The sequence below is a fragment of the Platichthys flesus genome, chromosome 11, assembly GCF_949316205.1.
Source record: "Platichthys flesus chromosome 11, fPlaFle2.1, whole genome shotgun sequence".
Lineage (NCBI taxonomy): Eukaryota > Metazoa > Chordata > Actinopteri > Pleuronectiformes > Pleuronectidae > Platichthys > Platichthys flesus.
Genome location: NC_084955.1, coordinates 1,217,398 through 1,241,296, shown reverse-complemented (window position 1 = coordinate 1,241,296; position 23,899 = coordinate 1,217,398). Strand labels below are relative to the sequence as shown.

Sequence of the window (23,899 nt, the reverse complement as noted above, 5' to 3'; positions counted from 1 at the left end):
AACATTAAATGCCTAATCCTTGACTTTAGCCTCAGCCTAATCTAAACATTAAAATAACGTGTCCTTACAAACACAGCCATACAAGACATGAGGCACCAGCCAGTAACTATACACAGTGACAACACAAACAAAACAGGATATATGATGATATAATATGATATCTTCATAAAATTAATTTATATATATACAAAATTATGTTAATAGTATGACCACTCAATATGTTTCCGTAATCTAAATGAAAGAAAATGGTAATTGTATTATTAATGTTGCAGAGGATACTGAATAAAATATTATAGAAAAATATAAAAGTCCATTTATGCTTTTAAACAGGAGGTCTGAATAAACAATGTTTACACAGCATTTGCCAATACCATTGTGTGTAGTTACTGCAGATGTGGCTTGTGTGCGGTTCAACCCAAAGTGTTAGTGAGTGATATCCTGTTGGATGTAGCCTCCAGGCAGAAGTTTAAACTGCTGTCTGTGGGTGTGTGTTGGGGGGGAAGAGGGACAGAGTTGAAGGAGGGAACAAATGAGCTAAATGTAACAAGATAGAGGGGAGTTAAATGTAAATAGACTAAGACAAAGTAAAAAGCTTTAAAAAAAAAGAAGAAGAAGAAGAAGCAGTGCTTGAGATCATAAACAATCCTGATGTGTTACTGAATGGTTTTTCTTGCTTCCTCCACCCACCTCCCTCTTCTTCACCTCTCCCTGCACTGTCTCCTTCATCTGTTTAGGAGATGGTTGTGTGCGGTCACTCTCTGGAGGTGAATGTCACCAGCAGTCTGGATTTTTACCTGAGCGTCAACCAGCTGCAGCTCTTAAAGCAGCTTGTCAGAGACAACACGTTGGGGATAGACACTCCTGAGAAAAGTGCTGAGGTAAATACTGCAACCAACAAATGAGTATAAACACATATGGGCATATCTATGATGACATTCACTTTCTAAAGCCACAAACATCAGGATGTACATTTAAACTGGATAACTTTACTTGGACACAGAGTCTCTGTTTTCTTTGTATTTAAGTATTTATACAAAAAACTATATTCATTCATTCAGACCACCTTTCTCTCACTGAATGGCTTGTTAATTTTTTTACTAAAAAATCCATCATGACCATTTTCATTATACAGTGCCCTAAACTATCGCCCCTGACTATTTGGGGTGAATCTAATACATTTAAATATTTACTCACTCGGAGCAAGGCAGTTCTCTAATGTGGCCTTAGTTTACTGTGTTGTGCTCAGCTGCAGCTTTCAGGGCCCTTCCTAATGTTTACAGGACAGGGAGCACCCAGGCGCCATTTACCCTGTCTGACCGCTTAATAAAGCTTGCTAATGGAACACAATATAACAATATTTACTAGCTGTGGTGAGAATGCGAGCAATAGAAGAGTAAAGGGCATTGAGGAGAGAAGAGGAGGGGGATGCAATGCAATTTAAAGATTTGACAGAGATTTTATTGTTATCTCTTCTTGGGATTCTTTCTGGAAGAATGTGTGTACGACCGCATAGTCACTGCATCTGTTGACTCAGATCCCGTAAAGCATTGGTAAGAGAATAGCGGCAGGTGGGCCAAAACTGGCCCTGCAACTCAAAGTATATTCAGTCTCCACAATGAAGGTTTTTCTTTCCTATTTTGCATTACCAAACAATTGAATTTGCACCTCAAACACAAATACAGGAGATACTAGTCATCGTAATAACCTGCCATGTGCACTTTTAAGAAGCTGTTCTTCTAATCAGAAAAAGGTAATTATGATGCAATCCTTAAACAATCTCAAATCTAGTCATATACTCAAAAATTTAAATTAAACATAAAACATTAGAGCATATAGGCCTCCAACCTCATGAAGATTTATTTTATTCATTAACTTCTTTTTTTATTTATATAGTCGCTCTTAAGGAGGTGCCTGCTGTGCATCTGTTCTTGATTTTAGTGATCTGTGAGCCCTCAGCCCTGCTTGTAATGATTCATGGCTTGATTCTGTAGAGGGGCAGCTAACGGCTGCAGAGGGTTCATCCAGGTTCAAGGCAGGATGAGAAAATGCATCAGTTATTCTGGGAGGTCCGATGGCAACAGTTTAAAAAAAGGTCATTTTGATTTGATTTGTAAATTTAGGCAGTGTAAACTGAACATTTTCAGAAACAAATTCAGACATATGTCGTTTCAGATGGAGGAGCTGGGGTTAAAGGGTGTAGCTCAAGGGCATTGTGATAGTAGCTGCTATGTGTTAAGTCCTTTTTCCTCAGTCATGTTTCTCAGTTTATCGTGGAATTAGAACTGTCAAGTTTTTGTTAAGACATTTGTATCCAATTGAAATTACCCCATATCTGGAGTGATGCAATCCTGTGATCATCCATCTTCTGTAGAGAACAGAATATATGCATGGGAAAATACCTCTTTGACATTTAATATCAGCTTTTTGGGCACAGTTGTTGTACACTCTCTTGTTTCACATTTTACTTGTATTATTCCATATTCATTTCAGCTGCATTACACCATGTTCTTGATGCATTCAGTTTTATAGTAGTGCCATTATAGAGTTTACCAGCATCATTAACACTGAGGTCACTTAGTGTATGTCCTCACCTTTGTGCAGCTGCACAGCATAGAGGTCACTCTGAATAAATGTGGTTTGGCTTTGGATTTTGACACTCTTTGTAAAACCATTTGTACCTCAGGGTCATAAGTCTTTTGGTGACGGCATCTCCCCGGCTGCTTGGCCCACACTCTACAGCAGGGAGGTCATTGTCAGTTAGAAATGATCATTCCTGGTGCATTTTGGTCTGCAGAAGCTCATTCTTCAAGCTGCAGAGCCCTCTAGTGGCACATTTATCTACAGCATTGAGTTGTTACATTCTCAGGAGCCCCGGTCCTGAGGGCAGCGCGTCTTCACTTGCAGTCTGCCAGGCCAGCACCCTGTCTACCCCTTGCTAACACATTAGAAACATTGCAATCAAATACTCAGTAGTACAGTATGTAGTTGTAGCTGAGTTTTCCATAGCCAGTTTCTTCAATATCACAATCTGGATTTGGAACATGTGTCTGTTTTTGTACTGCTTTGTTTTTAATTCAGTTTTAACTTAAAGTAATGATATTTATAGTATAAGAACGTTTTGTTTGTCCCTCCTTTATACAACCTGTTCAAAGAATTCCATTAAAAACAGGTCCCGATCTCAAGCATCTGGAACAGAGAAACTGTTTTGTTGTTTGTGTTTCAATAAAGTATCTCAGCTCTCAGCACTGTCCCCAGTTAAACATTAAATTAAACACTGCCCCTTGCTCTCTCTTTCTTAATTCCAAATCTTGTCCTCTCTTTTCCTCTTTTTTTTTACATTCTTGGGGATTTTGAGAACTTTCCGTGGGCCTTGAACAGATTCTATGCAGATTTCAAACAGTTGCCATTGCCCCTCACAGCTGTGTTTTATTGTCTGGGTTAATTAATTTGTTTTGTAGGGGCTTTTGGGTTCCCTGGCAGTGGTGAGGCAAGCCAGGGGCGTGGGCAATGTGTGCGAGTCTTGTGTGTGTGATTTCAGTGATTTCCAGACACTGGGTTGTACTATGAGAATTTGTCCTCGTACACACACATCTGCAATGACCTTCCATACATACACACGGAGCAAAATCATTTTCCCCTAATCCGTTATATTCAGTCATTGTGGGCTAGACATTTTTTCTAAGCAGTCCATAAGCAGATTTGTTTCTATCTAAATCAATGCATTATAAGGATGTTTAACACAGCATTAGCTGGGGTCCGTCCCAGTTGCACATCATTTCTGTAGTTTTGCTTGAAGTTAATGATGATAAAATGACACTAAGTTTAGATCAGGCGGCTTTCCGCAGCAGGAGATACCACAGTCAGAGAGCTATGAATAGATGATAGAGAACTTATCCCACAGCTCGGTCAATGGCAGTGTCACCTGGAAACACAGAAGTGTAACATTCTCACACAAGCACGACATTCCCTGCATGTTAACTGTCTTAAGCCTTTTTTTGGGATGCCAGCGCTGTAATGCTGCTTTATGACTGAACAGCTGACCCGAGTGTCTGGTTGACGTATTTGTTCTTCAGAAAGAGTGAAAAGGAAGATGTAGAAAAGTCTCTCTCTCGCCCCCCCCCCCCCCCCCTCTCTCTCTCTCTCTCTCTCTCTCTCTCTCTCTCTCTCTCTCTCTCTCTCTCTCTCAGTCTCTCCCTCCCTTGACACACACACACAGAGGCAGCTCGGGTCAGCCATGTGCTAGTACCACAGTGTGAGAGGAAAATACCCTCTGGTGCAGGGGAAGTCCCGCTCTGCTTCATCCTCTACCTCATCCTGGGATGATTACACGCATGGGAAACAGGGCTTTAGACTTCCTCCAACTCTCATGCACACGGACACACGCACACAGATACCAGTGCACACACAAACACATGCTAAGGCAGTACCCAGGTTCAGGACAAAGTATCTGGCATCACAGGAAACTCAAAATTATAATTTTTAGTGAACACAAATGGGTAAAAACATCTCACTCACCCATTACCTGCCTTATTTCTATTATTTCTTTCATTCTCTCCCCCCTTCTCTGTGTTTTATTGTTTCCTTTCTTTTTGCTCCCCACTTTGTCTATCCTTCTCAATCTCCTGCATCTGTTTGTGCTCATCCATCCTCCTTCCATTCTCATTGTTGTTTTTTCTCATTCATTAATTTATTTCCCCTTGTTCGACATGTTTAAGTTCATCCAGAGCTGGTTGGTTATTTATCAAGCTGACAGAGGAAAGGGTTCCTCCTCTAGAGACCAATAGAATTTGGTAGTGTAGGGGTTCTGATATTACTCGACTGTTACATTTGTGTCGTCTTAAACGCCTGCACTATGAAAGCACACAGGCTGGAGTCACATGCTAACCCTGCACTAACCTTTTTGGCACATTGCTGACTAAAATAAGAAAACCTATGAAACAAATGAAGACCTTTTTGCACCTCAGTCTGTCATCCAAATGCTATTTAATGTTACACTGTGAAAATGGAAGCTAAGTGACCTATTATGCTCTTTTTTTATATATATATATATTTATAACACTTTAACTCTCATTCTGTAGGAGTATTAGCCAGAATGCTGATAGCACATTAAATAGCTTATCTAAGCAATACTGTTGTTGTAAAGCTTGTCTGTGTAAGAGTAAAATAACCTGAATTTTCTTTCTTAACCTTGTATCTTGTATGTGTTCCGTTTAACAGAAATGGGGAGACATTATATGAGAGGGTAAGACAGTAGGACAGCTTGAGAGATGATGGTCAATTGAAATAGAATCCAAAGGGAAAATTAGTACAAGAAATATCTAAGGAGATGAGACATGACACAGTGAGAAACAGAAAGTCTGAATCCGGTGTTTGCTTTGATTTCTGGTTCTGTGTAAAGCATTTGTCCATAAATGTGGGAGCTGACATTTCTGAGGGGTCAGCTCTTAACCAGTCAGCCTAGCTATTAACCCTCTCTGAGGGCCAGATCCCTTTCACCCTGACCCTTTCCATCTTTCGTAACAGTATTTTCATTTGCCCTGTTTGCTGCTAAGAGTAATAATAAATAACGCTCCTTTCATAGCCATCTCCTTTTCCATTTTGGCTGCCTCGTGTTGGTTAAGTAAGCGTTGTTGTCTCAGCTTATCTTAAACATACGTATTTTCATAGCCAGTGTTCATCTCGCTGCCCTTCTTTTGTTATGAAAGCATATCTTTTTTTTTCTGTCTTCTTTGTTCATGTCTCACTGACCCTCCTGTGAGAATCAACTGCTAATTGACAGCCAGTCATAACAACTCACCTTCGCTGTTCAGCCCCCGCACAACAACCAGCTTTCTTCTCAAAGCTTAACCGTGGCACATTCTTAAACTGGCCCCTTGGACCCTTTCTATTTGAGATCAGTAGCAGCTGAATTTGCTCTGTCCTCAATCAGTTTTGGCAAAATTGGCGTGAAAACTCCAGATAACATCACAAAGGTTCTATTAGTCTTGAAACAAATGGCGCCTTTGAGTAGAGGGAGCGGGCCCCCAATGTGAACCCTGGGATCGGATGTCGACTCAGGTAAGGAGGAGTCAATAATACTCTCTCTGCCCTCAAGGGAAATAGGATCATAGAGTCAGGGGACTAGTAAAAGCAGGGCACACCAGGCCAGCTAGTACAGTCACGTATGCACACACAGCATAGTAGACTTGGGTCAGTGAGAAGCCAAGAATGTTTGTCTGAAGAGGTGAAAAGAGGAAAAAGATTTATTTCACTACACCTGTATAAGCAAGATTCCACCTAGAATAACCGGTGATGGAGAGTATCGGGTTCTTTCTCTGTAACTTGGATAGTGTAGTAAAAGTGTATGAGTGTGCTTGCGTGCATGCGTGCGGCATGTGACTACACTAGCTTACAGTAGCTATTTTTCCTCATTGTGATTTTTCTCTTAAGTGTTCATCTTGGACTGTGCCCATTAAACCAAATATTTACACTAAGACAACTTCATTCAAGGCTATAGGAAGATTTGCCATGGTTGCAGAAGCTTTTTTGCAAGTACTTCATGCTGATGAAAAATGGCTAATTTGTTTATTTGAATGACATGATAAGCTTTTTAGACCGAGAGATTAATCAGGTATTATCAGGTACTGGGTCACTATTTCTTTAAATGCATGTTTGAAGAACTAAAGATTACTAGCTGCTTAACATGAAAATATTTGTGAAAAAGCATGGTGTTTTTCTGCTTAAGGCTTGTGACTTGCCCTAAATCCAAACTATGTAAATTAAGTCTAGCAATGCTTGATGTGTAGTTAGAGGATATTTTTTTAAGTGTGCCTGATCTCATATCTGACTGGTCTGTTTAAATGTCAAAGATGAATCATCAATGAGTCGTCACATATGTTTTTTTGTTTTTGAGGTTAAAATGTGTAAATTGTTCCCTCCATGATAAACTCTGCTCCTGACTACCACCATTGTTTCTAATTTATGTAGCTTTTAAACACCTGAAGTTGTTGTTTCTTGTCCAGCTGTCCTCTGGTGTTTTTTGTAGTAACATTTTATTTGATAACTTCTTTGTATTTCATTTTTATTTGTTCTTTGGCTTGTCCTTTGTGTTTCCCTTATTGAGGCCCTACCGGCTCAGATGAGAGGACAGGGGGTCTTGCATCATTCTCCTTTGAGAACCTAACTTACAACACATAAGAGCTTGTGTCTCACTCGGTCCAGGGAGAAATTAAAGGAAGATTACATCATTCGTCTTCTTCTAATTTCAGCTCTGCAAATAGACACAGAGCCAGGATTGCTCTTGTCTTAACACCGCTTTTTGAATTAGTGTGCAATCTCGTGCATATGCACACGTGCACAGCGGTGTGTGTGTGTGTTTGCACTTACTTCTAAATTCCTATATAGGCTTCTGCATGCTGCTAAGCGTGTTTGTGTGTGTTTCCACGTGCTGGCTTTCTAGGATGTGGGTTGATCATGACAGGATCACTCACAGTCCTCAGCCGACCACCTGGGGTTCATCTGCCCTTGTCAACCCTGCACCTCCCACCCTGTCCTGCTCGAAACAGCCTCATCTCACCTCAGGTCACCATTGTTTTCCCTGCTGTTGCTGTTTCCCCATGACCTTGTTACTAAAGCGCAGAAAACAGTCATGACGGTCATGACAGCCAGGCAGTGCAGGCAGTTTCAGGAAGGCAGGCGTTTCAGGAGAGCACTCCATGACCTAATGAAATGCATCTCTGCTCAGAAGTCTGCTTTGGTAAACCGCCAAGCCCATGCTGAAGACAATGCAGTTTGAAGTCTCTTTTGTTGTTTGTTTTTTGAAAGCATAATGCCAAAGCTAATGATGTTAAGTTGAAAGTTTGGATAAGGGATTTTGAGGGCCAGGCTGAAACCTAATGATTAGTCTGCAACATAGCCTTTTGACGTACAAATATGTTTTCTCTGTGTGTATGTTTGTGAGTTATTTGCCACACTTTACCCACAAATATAAAGAGTGATTAAAATAGAGTAGAATTATATTGTGTCAGCATTGTTTGCAGTACAGTCTAGAAATTGAATGAACTTTAAAATGCAAATACAAATGATACTCTAAAGCATACACATACACATTCTCTTTCTCACAGTAGCGTTCATACACACAAACACACCTACAACGTTCAAATGCCATTGACAAGTCCACCTAATTCATCGACACTTGGCATGTGTAAATACTGACCCCTGTCTATCAAATTCAAAAATTAGCCCCCACACAAATCTCAAAGCTAAATAGGGATGGGGATAGTTAATGAGAGCCAGTTGTTCTTTACTCAATTCCCATGGAAAGAAAGGAGAGATGATCAAGGGAAGAAAGTCTGATGATGACTCTGCTGCTGTGGAAGCCAGGGTCAGAGAAATTAAGACAGACCCCAGGGTGCTTCTGTCTCTCATTCACTTTCATTTTTGCTGTAGGGTGTCGCCTGATTACACCTCTCTACATCTGGCGTTCATCTTAATTTAATTAGTGACCAAATAAATTGTTAGGAGTCAGATTGCAGCTGTCAAGGAATCTAAGAGAAAGAGTTCAATATACTATTTTCCTATTACATGTACTGAGGAAATTCATCCTTTAATCAGCCATATTCAATCTTCCAAGTTCTCGATCTCAGCCCAATGATAACTTCATCATAAAATGTTATGTTTTTACTGTCCCAACTTTGTTGACCATATGGCTGATATTTTGTTTATCTTTAATGATTGAAGTATTTGGTGATAGATTCCATTCAGCAGCATTCTTTTCCAACCAAGAAATTATATTTGACAAGCAGAGAAAGTCTGTGTATCATTTCTGAATAGTTACATCATAGTTGTCAGGACACTTTTCCCCTGTGTTTGTTTTCACTAACACGATTGTGGAATTAACCTAAGAATTGTCTCCTCGCATTTTTAAACACTTCCCTCAATGAGTAATGCAACTACATTGAATCCTGCTTATTCAAACAGCAAGTGTTTTTTTAGTGATAGGAGGTAATTTCTTTGTGACCTCTCAGTCACCCCTAACCAAACTGTCGGTGGATCTAAATCAGGGTTTTGCTTTAGATTGGTGGATCTGTTGAGGATGACTGATGCAATAAGTCTCCAGTTGAGCTTATTGGTAGGTGACTGTCAGACCCTTTAAATCATTCTTGACTACCTTCGCTTAGGAGCAGGGCATGGTGGGTTTGGCCTGCGTTTTCAAGGGCCTACTGTGGTAATGGGAAGGTCTTGGTATTAAACTCAACGAGTTGAGCAAACGTTTCTGCTTGCAAAAGTTTCTCTACTCAGCATGGCCATCTGCTTTCTCTTTGTCCCAAAATATTTCTAGGTAAACTAATGTCCTGTGCAGGCTAAGGAGAAAACAGGTTTTGAAGTTCAATCAATTATAAAAAAGAGTCTTTGGCTGCCACATATCCCAGAGCCAGGTTTTTGTTGATCAGCATAGTGTAGTTCCCCATATGGACCACATTAACTCACTCTTTTCACATTCTCTGAATTCTTGATTTCTTGAACCAGCCATGTAAAATCCAGTCCTCTCTTCACTTCTCCTCGAGTAGGTTTTTCTGGAAGGAAAGTGTTCCAACTGACCCTGCGCTATTGGAATGTACACATGAATAGATTATTATTGTCAACCGGATATTTGCTTTCCCCTATATTTTATGTGGCATCATGGATAAGAGTCTGCCACGCTAGGCAAATACTCTCATATTATTATTTCTCAATCCTTAACAAATCACAGATAGAAGGAGAAAGGCACCAGCGATAGCTACTTTGGGGCCTGCAGTGTGAGAAGAGAGGACAGCATGTGTAGGATATTGTCTCATATGCTCCTTTGAGAAACATGTTGTTAAACCCTGGGTGAGTAAACGCAACAATCAGCTTTACTGGGAAGAGAGAGCTTGTTAAACTGGCCCCGCTCGGCCCATTGTTTAAAGTACAGTTGACAGTCACTCTGAAGCACTCTGCATTCATTTGCAAGCTCTAGGGTCGCGACCTTCCATTGCTTCTTTGTTGTGGTTCAGTTAAAGTGCATAGCAGGTTGCCTTTGTTATTGTAACAAAGTTGCAAGTATTAAAAGACTTTCTTTGATGCCCCTTTTTTGTGACCACTGTTATTGCATACAAAGAGCAGTGACTTCATATTATGAATGTCTTCCCCCCTCTGTTCTCCACAAGAAAATGAGAGGATAAATTGCAGCCTTTATTGCATTCAGTTAATTATTATTGTTATTATTTTTGATTAAGTTGCGGTATTTATGGCCCGAGCACTCACAGTGGGAGGCCCTATTGAAATTGTAATAATTATTATTATTATTATTATTCAGGCAAATGATTTGGCTTTTAGAGGGCTTTAACATGCTAAAATTCTTACCAAAATTTGCAGAAAGTTAGAAAGTGGTGAAAATGTACGTATTCAGGAGGAATTTTCAATGGGCGTCAGTTAATTATTATTGTTATTATTTTTGATTAAGTTGCAGTATTTAGGGCCCGAGCACTGACAGTGGGAAGCCCTATTGAAATTTTAATAATTACTATTATTATTATTATTCAGGCAAATGATTTGGCTTTTTGAGGGCTTTAACATGCTAAAATTCTTACCAAATTTGCAGAAAGTTAGAAAGTGGTGAAAATGTACGTATTCAGGAGGAATTTTCAATGGGCGTCGCAAAAGTTCTCAATGGTACCCCCCCGAGACCCCCTGAACGTGTTGACATTGACCGATCTTTACAAAAATCAATGAACAGACGTATCATGACCAGACAAACAAAAAAGGCTCAGGTGCAATTGGAAAAATGCAAAAGAAAGCCTGCTATTTTGCATTTAGTGGCCATTTTGGCCATATTCCACATTTTTACTTTGATATACTTGTACCAGGGCTTTCATCAGATCAACTTCAAATTGAGATAAGTGTCATCACAACAAGATGGAGATAAAAAAGTTATTAAAAGATAGATTTTTCATCACACGGTGTGACCGTAGCGTCAATGTTTCATTACACGCCATTAAAACATGATGATCTGAAACATGAATCCTTTGTTGCTGAGCCGTAAACAAACAACTCCACTCCTGCAGTGTCAATGTTCAAAGATCGAAGGAATATTTATGTCTTGCAAAGGTGACGTCTCTCTTTCTCTCTCTCAGAATTGGACATTTCCTCAAACCGTGTAAACATTGAGGTACGGGGAAGGATCATCCTTCTCCAAAGGAGACGATATTGTCATAACTCCACTGTGCATTGTCCTGTCACCACCAAACTTCTGTCTCATGACCAGAGTCCAAGCCTGAACAGCTCTATGTGTCAATATTTCCTCAGTCATTATTTATTTTTTCAGGCAAAATGATGCAACACTTCAAAATACATGTGCTCGGGCCCGCTCAGTGCTGCTTTGCAGTCCTAACATTTTTAGAAATCGTATTTACATTTATTTCATTTTGATTTCCAACTTTATAATTTATTTCACGTGTCTTTTTTTTAAAGACGTCTGATATCTGCTTTTGCTCCATCCGGGAGGGTTTAAGGAGCGATTGCACTCATTTCCTTTATTTCAAGATAGTTCTTATTAACTTTTTTTTAAACTGCCATTAGACAGAGTGTTATTTATTCTCCAGGCTGATGTTCCTTTTCCTTATTTTACCTTTACGTTGTTTGCCACCCAAAAATCGTCTTCTTTGTTCAGTTTATTAGCGGATGGCAACCTACTCCTTTGAGGATGTGTGAATCAGAGTTATCTAGATCATATTAAATAATTTTGAAATCTATACAGAGTCTCAGATATCTCATTAACTAAATCTTGCCTACTTTTGATGAAAATAACTTTAATTCTCTATTGAGGTTTCTTCAGTTTGGCACAAAGGCCTGCTATCAACTTTAGGGTTCTGGGAAACAAAATTGTGGGTAGCACAGCAGTAAACTCTGATGTTGTCAAGGTACAACTGAATAGTTCTGTCAAAACAGATAGTAAGTAATCTGGCCTTATTCTTCAAAGGAAATTCCACAGTAGCAGAGAGAATGCGGGGTAAATCTGCTAGGAGTCTTCTATTTTAGAACATGAACAACAAACTGCTCTGCCACTGGTTTCATTTATGTTCAAAAATTGCAACTAATTGCAGCTTGTTTTCTCTCTACAGTAACTGTCACTTCTGTCAAAGTTAAAAACAAGCATATATTTCACCATGATTTGAAAGCCACAACCCCAGTTAAAACGTAATGTACATGCTTTGATTTATTTTATTATTTGGAAGACAACATGACATTGTTACAAGTTAGCCTACAATATGTTCCTGGCTCTCAATGACAACTCCGTCCCCACATACTTCTTTAACGACTCTTTAATTCTGTAATAGTGTCAATAGTTGATGCTTTGACCCATTGATGCTTGATGCTAACCCTAACCCTAACCCTGACCCCAATAAACAAACTTCTTAATCTCACGCAACCAACCTTTCTTTTCACCAATACTTTGATTATGTCACTATCAGACATTTAACTATTTAAAAAAAGGTGTGCATATTTGTATATTTTGTTTCTGCATTTGTGTTTTCTACGATGCATTTCAAATGCAGTTCATTCTTATTCATATCGCATTCAATGTCATGTCATGCTGGTAGCAGAAATATTTCTCAAAATCTTTGGTTTGCTCTGAAGTCTTTTGTGTTACCCTTATATAGTTACCAGTCTTTTTTATGTCCATTCTACTTTATTTTGTGCCCCTTAAGTGAACTTGTGCAGGCTGCTAACATTTTGTATATACTTTGACTGGATTCAGACTTCATCGGGGATATGTGGTTTTTAAATGGACCGTTTTGAAATGAATGATAGTCACCTTTGCTACGAGGACTGTATTTATTTATTTTTCCTACCGATTATCATGGATTTCCCTACTGTCTTAAAACATTTTGATTTTCATGTTTCCTGATCGCTGAACCTGAATCGCAACCTACTTTTCATTCATCTGGAAACAATCAACTGCATATGTGTTATTCAGATGTAAAAGCTATGTTGTCATATTCAGCTAGCGAGCCAAAACTGTAAACGGGTGGCATTTGGATGATGTGATTTGCTTCCACATATTAGCCTTCCTCTAGCCAAGCTGTTCTGAGTTACACTGACAGAAATAGGAGTCAGAAGTCGTACAGATGCGCTCTGATATGATTTGCACTTGGGAGACTTATGGTTTCACACTTTGGGCATTATCCTCCATTTTCCAGTATTTTCTGCCTAGGAACTGAGGGGATGACTTCATGACTGGCTGAGTGGGGCTGGGGGGGTTGTGTGTATGTGTGTATAGTCGCACGTTTATGATGACGATCAACCAAGTCCGGAGAAAGATTGCATTGTTTATGTGTACATGTCTGTGAATGCATCGTTCGCATGTGTTGATTCAAACTATATGGACCAGTGTGTGCTGGGTACTGTATGTTTTATCATTGTCTCTTTTCCTCTGCACCCCCCATTTGTGCTCCCTATTATCCCTCATGGCACTTGTAAGGACATCTAAAAATAGACAAAAAAATTTGCTTAGAGGGCACTCTCTTAGTAGTGGTGGTTAAAAGAAAGACGTGGTATTTGCTGTAATTGTAAATGCATGTGTACAGCCTCAGCTTGGGAAAGAGAAAGAGAAGCGTAAAGTGTATCTGGCAGTTTCTCCTGGCGCTTGCTCTTTCCCAGCTGCACAGCAGCTTATTTGTCCCTTTCAACATGGGGCGCTCCTTGGAGTGGTCATTTTTCCTTTGCCAAGTACCTTTTTGAAATACCTCCTTACCTCAATACAAGTTTCACCCGCTTAACACAACACACGTGGAGACAGGTCCAGGCTCTTTTCTGCCTTCTCTACCCTCCCCATTGCTTGGAAAATCTTACATTTCTACAGAAAAGGATTGCACACATCCTGTCCTCATTAGGCCAGGGAAAGGAGAAGAATCTGGCAAAGCTGATTCTATAGAATCCCCGAACATGAGGCTTGACGAACAGAACAGGCAGGCGGGCAGGCATGCTGCTGTGTTTTATATGGCTCTTGTTCTTAGCCTTTGATGACACTGTTTAGAATAGGAAATATCTAATAATCTAGTATTCTGTCTAATGTCCTGCCAGTGGGTTTAGTATTTGCCTAGAGGTCTTGAAACACTATCTCTACCAGAGCAATAATATACATTTTAAATTCTCATGTAGCGGGTAGGAGGGAGTGATGTAGAGAAAGAGAGGGGGTATCTGAGAGAACATGTTATAATAGCTACCATGTGCCATTTGGAGCAGACAATGGTGGGATGGCAAAGGACACACCTTGGTTCTTTTAAAAACATAATTTGATAAAAAAAATATTTATCAAAATATTTTTTAAGGTAATTAAATCTGACACTTTATCGATTAACATGCAAGAGAAAATTGTTTGATATGTTATTGGACATGATGATGATGAATATCCTCCCAAGTTTCTTCATGGTGCACCTGTCAAGAGTGATCAGAGCAATCAGGAACTGTTCAAATTGTAAATGTGCCTTCTTCACTTTTTCCATGTTTTCACTTCTGCCTTTTTTGGGGTTGGTTTGAAGTGGCCACTTCTTAGAATCTACAAAGAATCTTCCATACCCGATAATGCATTACCCTTATGTATCAATTCCGGATAAAAATATCCAGTAATAATAATAATTTTCATATTTTTATTGTTTTTATTTTCTCTCATTGCCCTCCCATGGGAATCAGTAGCAGCTTCTTTATAGCCCTGAGCTTTTCATTACCACAACGGCTGAAAGTCTCCCGATATCCGTTAGTTGAAATCAAGCAGAAAATCTCAGCTGCTTTGTACACAATACAACAGTCATGAAACAATTTGATTCGCTGGGGTAAGGCTCTTTTCTAAAGAAATGTCCAATATTGCAAGAAGTGCAAATTTATTTTTAGACCACAGAAAAAGTCCCAGAACATGCCTTTAAAGTCTGTGGTTATGTGATGCACTCCCTCTTTGGTCAATTTGTCCTTGGTCTCAACCAAGCAAGTTATTTGATTTGTGTTCCCTTACAAAGCCTAGATCCAACAAGAAACAAATTTTCCCACAAAAAAGAGAACAGAATCTCTGCATCAATCTGTTTGAGGCCTCCTACACCTTTCTGTAATCCTCACAAACCATATTGGTTGGGTTTGAGATAAGATTTAATTAATGCAAATTGTGAATGGATTGTATTCATAAAGATGTTGCACATGTTTAGCTGTTTGTTAAGTTACACAGGAAGCTGTTCTCTTTGTGTATATGACTGCATGGATGTTTCAATAGCACACCACTTAGCATAATGATAAGTATTAATATTAGGCACAATTGACACACATTTGACTAGAAACACAAAAACGTGGGGCCTTCTTGTCATTCAGCCTTCTCTTCACTTTGGTTGTTATTGAAAGTCACCATTTGCTCCTATAACCTAGACATTTAGCCCTTAGTGTACAAAGCTAGCACTATCTTTTACAAAGAGGACCCCCACCTCATCTTCAATTGACTTCAATGTGAACATATCTTTATTCCTCTCATTGTATATATGTACAGGGGAATCGACATGAGAAGAAGCATGGCAGTCGTGACCCTGCGACGGCTGTTGAAATCTCATCACGTCACAGCGGAACTGGGAAGGACAGCGGCTTTGGCAGCGACAGTGCTCACATCCGCATCGTCCAAATAGAGCAGCAGAGTGGGGCCAGCCACCACTGTATCGCTAGGCCCTCCCACAAGTCCACCATCACCAAGAACCTCAACTTCATCCCTTTTGACATCTTTCTCACGGCTAGTAGGCTGTCTATAATGACTTATTGCTCCAGTTCTTCAAAGGTCATTCCCTCAGTACCAGACAGCCCCAGCTCACTGGAGAAAAATGAGGCCGAGCATAAGGTAAACAAAATTGGGGGAACATAGAAGATGTTAGGTGATTCAGTACCTGGACCTGTCTGACATTCACTAGCATACATTCCATACACAACAGCAAAATGTGTTTTTTATGTGACAAATGGCTTGGTGTATACAGGATTAAAAGTTCACATTTTCAACGTCATGAGTTAATTATACATTCTATAGTTGCTGAGGATATTGTTACCACATGCAGGCAAGTTGAGATGGACAAATGATTTTTCTCCATTTGCTTTAGATGGGAAAGAGTGCCCTCAACCAGCCTGAGAACCTGTCTGAGTCTCCTCAAGCCTCTGCATTGCCGACTCCAGAAACTGCTCCAGCTGCACAGGATTCCCTTGCTGGCCTGACAGCTGAGGACATCTTCAACAGCAACACCTCAAAGCCAGCCTCCCCGCTCCTGAGAGGCAGCCTGCTCTCCATGAATAGTCTGACTACTCCCAGTCGCTCTTCAGTGCGCCAGGCGCTGGGTGTGACCATAGTGAGGCAGCCAGGGAGAAGAGGGGCAGTGGACCAGGTGTTAGAACCTCTCCTGTATCTTCAGGTGATGCAACCATCTGCTCATCTCAGCTGCCACCACCGCAAGCAGAGGATGGAGCTGTCTGTGTTTGACGTGGCCTTAAGAGGAGTAACTTCTGATTACAAGTGCCTTGGTGAGCTGAAGCACATTAAGCTCTGTTAAAAAAAACAACAGGGAAAGTTACCTTGCTACCAACCCATCATACCAACATATGCAGACATAGCAGACTAGTAAATGTAAACTCTCTTAATGTTAAATATGTCAGCACAGTTTGTTTAATCTCTCATGTTGTTTTCGTTTCTCAGTGCTCTTTCTCTCCTCCTTTTTCTCTTTATCTTTTCATCCATCTCATGTTGATGCAGACCCAGGAAAGACTCTTCCAGAATCTCTTGACTACAACGTGTTCTGGCTGCAGACAGTAGAAGGAGAAATAGATGGTAAAACGGGCATTCCTTCCCCACTGCTCTGCCTCCAGATCAAAGATTTCCTCAATGGACCAGGTGGGGATCACACACACACAGAGAGATACACGCTGGCGTACACGCACACACTCACTAGTGTTTGATACAACTTCTGTACACTCACATTAACATTTCCGTTGACATGTGCACATAATTGGCATTCTTAATGATATTACGGGTGTTTTCTACTGGAGGTCATGGATATGGCTAATATTTGTCACTATTAATAGCAGACTACAAGCTGTTGATTTAAGTGTGTGGGAAACATCAGACATCCAGAATCCCTTTCAAAGGGTCTGGTCTCTCTCTATTTTTAGACTGATATGATATCCATATGAGTAGCTTTAAGGCTGCTGACCTAAGGGTGTGGCTGACATTTTATCCAAACAGAACTGCAAGGAATAAAAGTGTGAGTGGGCTACAATGCGAGTGCAAAACCTTGGAGTGTGTGTAGGCACAAGACATCCTTCAGTTCAGCTCCCTGAATCCAGCGGGCCAGATGTTGCAGATGCATACACACTAACACTCAACTAGGGAGAAACTTTGACATAAGGTCTGTCTTCCACATGCATCCAATCATGAACACATACTGTCCATGTTTACAAGAAGGAGCTCCAGGCTGGACACGAGTAGCCCCCTCGCCTACACATATCCGTTCTGTCAGCAGAAAGCCCTCAGCTGCTCTGTCCTCATAGACTCAAACAACACAATGTAGCTCTCTGTACACAACAGCAATCACACAATGCTACCTCACATTAGCAATGTCCATCTACCCCTATGCTCATTCCAGATGATGCAGGCAGCCAAATAACAATAATCGTAACCATGCACCAAAGCATTAATAACTTACAGCCCCATCAGGTTTCCATCGTGTACGGTAAATAATATTTTAGTTCTCTCTTATTGGAATGCACTGTTCAGGAGAGGCATGTTGGTATAGTGAGTAGAGAGACTTTCCTTCAATATAATGAGTATATCTATTTATATACTGAACTCTGACCTCCCCTTGGAGAGGTGCAAGAAAGACAAACAGCAGTAAGTCTAATATTGTTTCCATAGATTCAGAATGTTTAAATAGATTTTACATTACTTGGTATATTTATCCATGTGAATTTTACACACCCAGAGTTGCTTTTGCAACTTGATATAGTTTATTAAGAGGATCACTGCATGTTATATCTTTAAAGATAAATCACAATCGGCTGAGGTTATTTGTGATTCCTGTATGCAGTTGAGGCACACATCCCAACTGCAATTACAGTCACGTGTTTCCCTTGAACTAGTAAAGAGCCGAGCTGCCCCTGTACCTCACACTCATACTCCCCACATGCACACACATACAACAGCATTCTCCCAAATGACTCACACATAATCCAGACTCACTGGGAGGTCACCAGGTCAGGCTCTGCTGGAAATATCTGGAAGTGACCACACATGCTACTGGTCCCCTTTTACCCCCACCCACACACACATGCACACACAACCGTGTGTTGTTAGGTTAGATGACTCTTTTGTAGATAACTATCGTCCTCACGGATGGAGGAGCAAAGAAAGAAGTTACAAAGAGCAGGAGTATTTGTGCATTGTTTCTGATTGTTATGGACTACACTCATTGCTGACGCTTAGTCAGTACATGGAAATAAACATGAATCCTTAGTAGTAAAGCTTCAACGCCATTAGAAAGAATGCCAGTAAATATCTTGACCTGGTAGACATGTTTTGTTTCCTCTACTCAGTTGAATTGTTTGGTTACACTAATTTTAAATATGAAACAAAAAAATATTGAAAGCAAAAAGAATGGCTGATGATGGGATTAGGAAGATAATGTGCAGTGTTTTAATTATATGTCCCTTTTATTTTTTAGATATGCTTTATTTTCATGTGCAAGTCTTTATAAGTGTCTTTCGCTGTGATGTGTGTGTATCATGTCTGGCAGCTCTACTTTGATTCAACACTGCTTCACATTTGATTTATTTCAGTGAGGCGCAAACAGAGAGCAGACCGCCGTGAGGCCACGTATTGCTGTGTGTTTACAGCAATATGCTCGCAATTTCAGAAGCATTTATTCTGCAAGACCAATCAAAGCTGCCCTCCCAAGGATGCTGAGTGGGAAACACTTTTTCCATGTGCACTGTGAATTGAATGGTGTTTCAGCATTGTCCCTCACGCAGCAGCTGCTCATTACATACACACATATTTACATATTCACTGCTTATCCACGTGCAGATAGGAAGCCAGCATTTTTTCAGAACCAGGAGTGTTCAAGGTTTGACCAGCTCATTTATAAAAGAAGGCTAGGCTGGGTTAGTTTTTTCCAACACTTCACAGGGTTCAGTGACTGACCAGTGAACACGCAAACACATACTTCATTTTCATTTTTCTTACTCAGTTCCAGTCTGAGCGAGGGTCATTGAACAAGTCCAGAGGTAACTGCTACCACTTGGAGATGAGAGCTCATTCATGGACTCTGCAGAGAAGCAGCAGGTGATAGATTAGCTCGAACAAATTGGAACCATTACTCTCCTGTGTCCCTGGTTCCTGTCAAGCTATGGGTTTGTAGAAATGTTGTCAGTTACTGTATACAAGCCTGTGCCCCTTCGAACCGTCCAGAACCACTCTAATTTGAATCAGATGGCGTTTGCGGTACATGTCACTGGCCTTACTTGATATGAGGCTTGTTTGTGACAGTGGGATTCTGCAATATACCTCAAAAAATGATTGGTACTTCAGACATCCACACATACCATTGTGGACCTTGTGTAATTTTACACTTTGCCACCTGTTTCTGACACAGGCTCTCTCCTGTCAAGAGAGAAGCATTAAAGTCAGCTTAAGAAATCAAAAGTGGGCTGGGAATGAAAACAATGTTTGTGGTGTTTGCACACATGCACATTACCGACACCAGGTTCAAAGTTGGGTTGGCATCATGTATGACCTTGCCAAAAAGGCACAGTAACCTGGGTAATAAGCATAGTTGATCTCCCTCACCACTTTGCAGAGTTATATATGTGTGTGTATGTGCCTCTGTCAGACCTTGATGTCCCACTTTCTGCAGTGCTAATAGAGGCTGACACCTGAGAAGGGCTAGTCTATGATTTCCCCCAGCCTGTTCACATTAAGGTCTGATCTGAACACAGACTCCACCTCTTAACCTCCAGTCTTGATGCTTGCTTCTTGCACAGGCCTTCCACTGACAATCTTCTGAAAACACATAAAGTCTCAAAGCTGAAGCAAAGATTTTATTCCAATAAAAACACTTGTGTGTGACTGCCACTGTTGGTAAAGCCCTCCTTTAATGTACTATAGCTGGGCAATGAATGTACCAAATATCTTTAAATTATTGATATTTTAGATTTTTTGGTCTTTTATTGCCATTTCAAGCCATAACAGAAAAATGTTTATGTTCCAGGTATTTTCAGCTATATGCTACAGTCTCAAAGAGGTGCGGCAGTATATTACAAGTCTTTATGATGGATCGTGATCCATAAATACAGTATTTTGCAGCTTAGTCATCCAAAAAAAGAAGTCTATCATGGCTTGTAAATAGTTTCTGGGGTTTTTTATATTATTTTCCTGTTTTGAGTTTCTTCTTTTTATTGCTCCTTTGCCTGGATAGTGACACCCCATGGAACATCACGGTAAGGCTGTCTTGAATCAGAAAAGGATATGACTTGGATGAACTTTACATATGGCCATATAATGCAGTGATGAGATTATATTTGAATTCTGAAAAGATGTGCTCCACTGGTTGTTAGATACAGACAAGGGATAGCTATACAGATGCTGTGGCCCCCTTCATCTCCAGGGTTCTCCATGGAGAGTTCACACAACTTAAAATCCAGATTAAGGCTGTGAAATGATTAAAAATTGTAATCAAATTAATCACAGGTTTCTATGTATTAATCATGATTAATCACATTACCGATTTTCTCTGTATATTTTTGTGAGAACAAAAAGATTTATGACAAAAGACAGATATATACATTAAACATGTTATCTTTTTTTATTCATATATAAACAAAACAATGGTGCTGCAACTCGGCAGTTCTTTAGCAGTTCTCTTTGCTATTCCATATGGAACATTCATCCTAAACAGAACTCGGGCTTCTTAGCCATTCTTTTTATAGGATGGTTGACATTTTTTCTATTTTTTGTCCAACAACCATTCACAACACCATGACACAATCTAATGCCTCTCAAGGTCCTCTTAGCTAGTCGTCCTTTAGCCAGTTGGTGAGGCAAACTTACTTGGTCACATTCTCTGACAGTATAGCTGACCTCTTCTTTTGCCCAATGTGTCCTGCGAGTGAGTCTGGTTTGGCGCATTGCACTTGAACGCCCCTCGCCAACCAACGTATGCTGTACCTTGAGGTGGTACTTTAAGCGGCTTTGCTACGGTGAAACAATAACGTCTTCCCGCAGAGTGTGGATATCACCTTGGTATTATTGAATGTTCCATCTTTGTTTTTTTGGAGCACGATCTTCCCGTCCAGAAGGTGATGTTTGTTTATCTGAATGGCAGCTGCCGTCTGACTGCATTAGAGCGGCGACTTGTGCAGAATGGGCGGAAATGTGGGTATATTGAAAGGTCCTTCTGCGCATGCAAAAATTAACGAATTAATCCTGTAAATTAATCATAACGCGTTAACGCGTTATTTTTCACAGCTCTAATCCAGATACATTTACTTAGTGTCATAAACATATAAGTGGAATACATTTAGATTTAAATTATTTGTTTATCTTTAAATTAAATTAAATTATGAATGGATAAATGTCCTAATTAGTTGAAATAAAGCATTTATGCCTGAGGTCAAGTTTTTGGAAGCGGGATTTAATGAATTAGCTGTAAACTGTAAATGTCAGTTAAACACTTTCAGGCAACAGACAAATCTTTTGATGGAAAGATTTGTCGTAAACTGACTCGGTGTTCCTCTATTTCTGCAGCTCTGTGAACTTACTTTATGCCATTAATATATTTTTAAATCTGAACCATTTTTTAAACAATTAGAAATTTGGGAAAGATGATGTCAGACATCTGTTGGCAGCATTTTGCATAACCCAACCCTGTTATGGGAATTTCATTAATAGAAGTGTTGTAGCTGCAGTATAGGTAATTTTATCAGCATAAACAGTCCAAAGAATTCATGTCAGCTGTCAGTTGTTGATTATCATTTGTGTTCCACCAAAATATTGTATGTAGGACAACAATATTTAGAGAGGGAGAGTGTCCTTGCCCGGTCTCTAGCAGTTATTTTAGTCGGTAAACATAAGAGGGTTGTTTCAAACACCTGCATCTTCATCGGAACCATGGGTCCTCCCACCAAAACCAGACGATATCCGCTAAACGGTCTCAACATTTTATTACAGAAACAATTCCGACATAGCTTGAATCGCCCAGCACATGTCCTTTTCTGGTGGCATCTCTGCTCTCTGGCTGTGTATCTCTGTCTATCTGTCTGTGTCTGTGTGTCAGTCTCTCTGCATAGCAGCTCACTCTGCCACCCTTTAACCAGGAAGAGTAATTTGCCATCCAGACTTAGTTATGCTAATCACCCTCCCTGGTACAGTTAGAGGTGCTCTGGTAAACCTCCTCCAAAGTTGAAGACTGCTACAACTGGTGAAACTAGCTTGAAAGTAATAAATAATAGTCATTTATTTGTGATGCTCTTTTTAAAACACACACTTACAGAGTGCTACACATACCAGGTAAAGCACACACAAGCAAGATAAGGTACACATGACTTTATCCATCCATCCATCCATCCATACATCCATACATACATACAAACATACATACATATAAACATATAAACATGCAAACAGAACTAACTATAGATACGAAAAGAAATAAAGAAAATTAATAAAAAGGCTAACCTATAGAAATGAGTTTTCAGCAGCTGCTTAAGAATAACCACAGATTCAGCACATCTGATGGATTGGGGAAGGCTGTCTAACTCTAACCCAAAGTTTGGGAGCTACAACTGTAAATGCCCGGTCACCTGTAAAAGGCCGGAGCAGCCGACCCCCGTCCTTGTGCCCCTACTCTTGTGACTCTTGTGAGTAGGGGCACAGGAATTCCGTTATATATGCAGGGGCAAGGCTGTGACTTTTTTTGGTAAAAGCCTCATAGCAGCATTTTGTACCAACTGAAGTCTGGCTATTGATGCGTGAGTGGTGCAAGTGAAGAGGGAGTTGCAGTAGTCTAAACTAGAAAACAATGTGTACAATGGTTGGTCAAATTTATAAAAAAAAGCTGTGATTCAAACCCAAAATTTCCCACAATGAGCAGCACTTTGGCGACTGTGGAGAGAAAAAAACTCCCTAATTAAGTGAAAAGAAACATCTAGCAGGACCAGGCTCAATGTGGGCAACATCTGCCTCGACCAGTTGGGGTGAGTGGAGATAAACTGGGTGGTGAGGAGAGGGGGAGTGAGACCAGGAACAGCTTTGCACCATCAGGTTTAAGCCGGACTACTAAATATAGTTTTTTATAATGAAAACAATAATAGTGTAAAGATGTTATTAATGATAATATATATTATATAATGATACAACAACAACTCATATAATAGTAATAATAGTACATTTTGTTGTCAGAGTTTCTGCAGCTCTGGAATCAGAGATACCTGCAAGAGAGAGAGAGAGACTATGGGAGGAAAAATACACAAACACTGCAAAGCTGGTTGAATTTATATTAGTTGCTTAGATCAAGACATCCTGTAGAGACAGATGAATAGTTAAATATTGGTTGAGTGTTGAAATAATTTTGGATTAAAAGTTAAAAATGGATCATTCCAAGGTGCTGAGGGGTTAACACTCCAGAGCTGGGGTCTGCTGTGCAGGATGGTTTTTTTCACGCTGATGGCAGAAATAGATTTTGGGAAGAGGAACAATTGATAATCAGGACCAGGTCTCCCTTTGCGGAGATCCAGGCAAATCCCAAGCCCCATCACTGGCCCTGAGTGGGTGATCGGAGACAGCTTTATGTGATTACAGATCAGGGAGGGGCTGTTGAGTTTGGGGGATGGAGTAATAGTA

General features: G+C 40.1%; 1 protein-coding gene across 1 annotated transcript in view; it reads left to right on the top strand.

The window, feature by feature from the left end:
- Positions 1 to 23,899, top strand: part of LOC133965264 (intermembrane lipid transfer protein VPS13B-like) — a 304,206-nt gene that overhangs the window by 204,658 nt on the left and 75,649 nt on the right. The window contains 4 exon segments of the mRNA XM_062399726.1: positions 735 to 878; positions 15,527 to 15,865; positions 16,119 to 16,533; positions 16,763 to 16,900. Of these exon segments, the coding sequence (XP_062255710.1) occupies positions 735 to 878; positions 15,527 to 15,865; positions 16,119 to 16,533; positions 16,763 to 16,900 (1,036 nt within the window).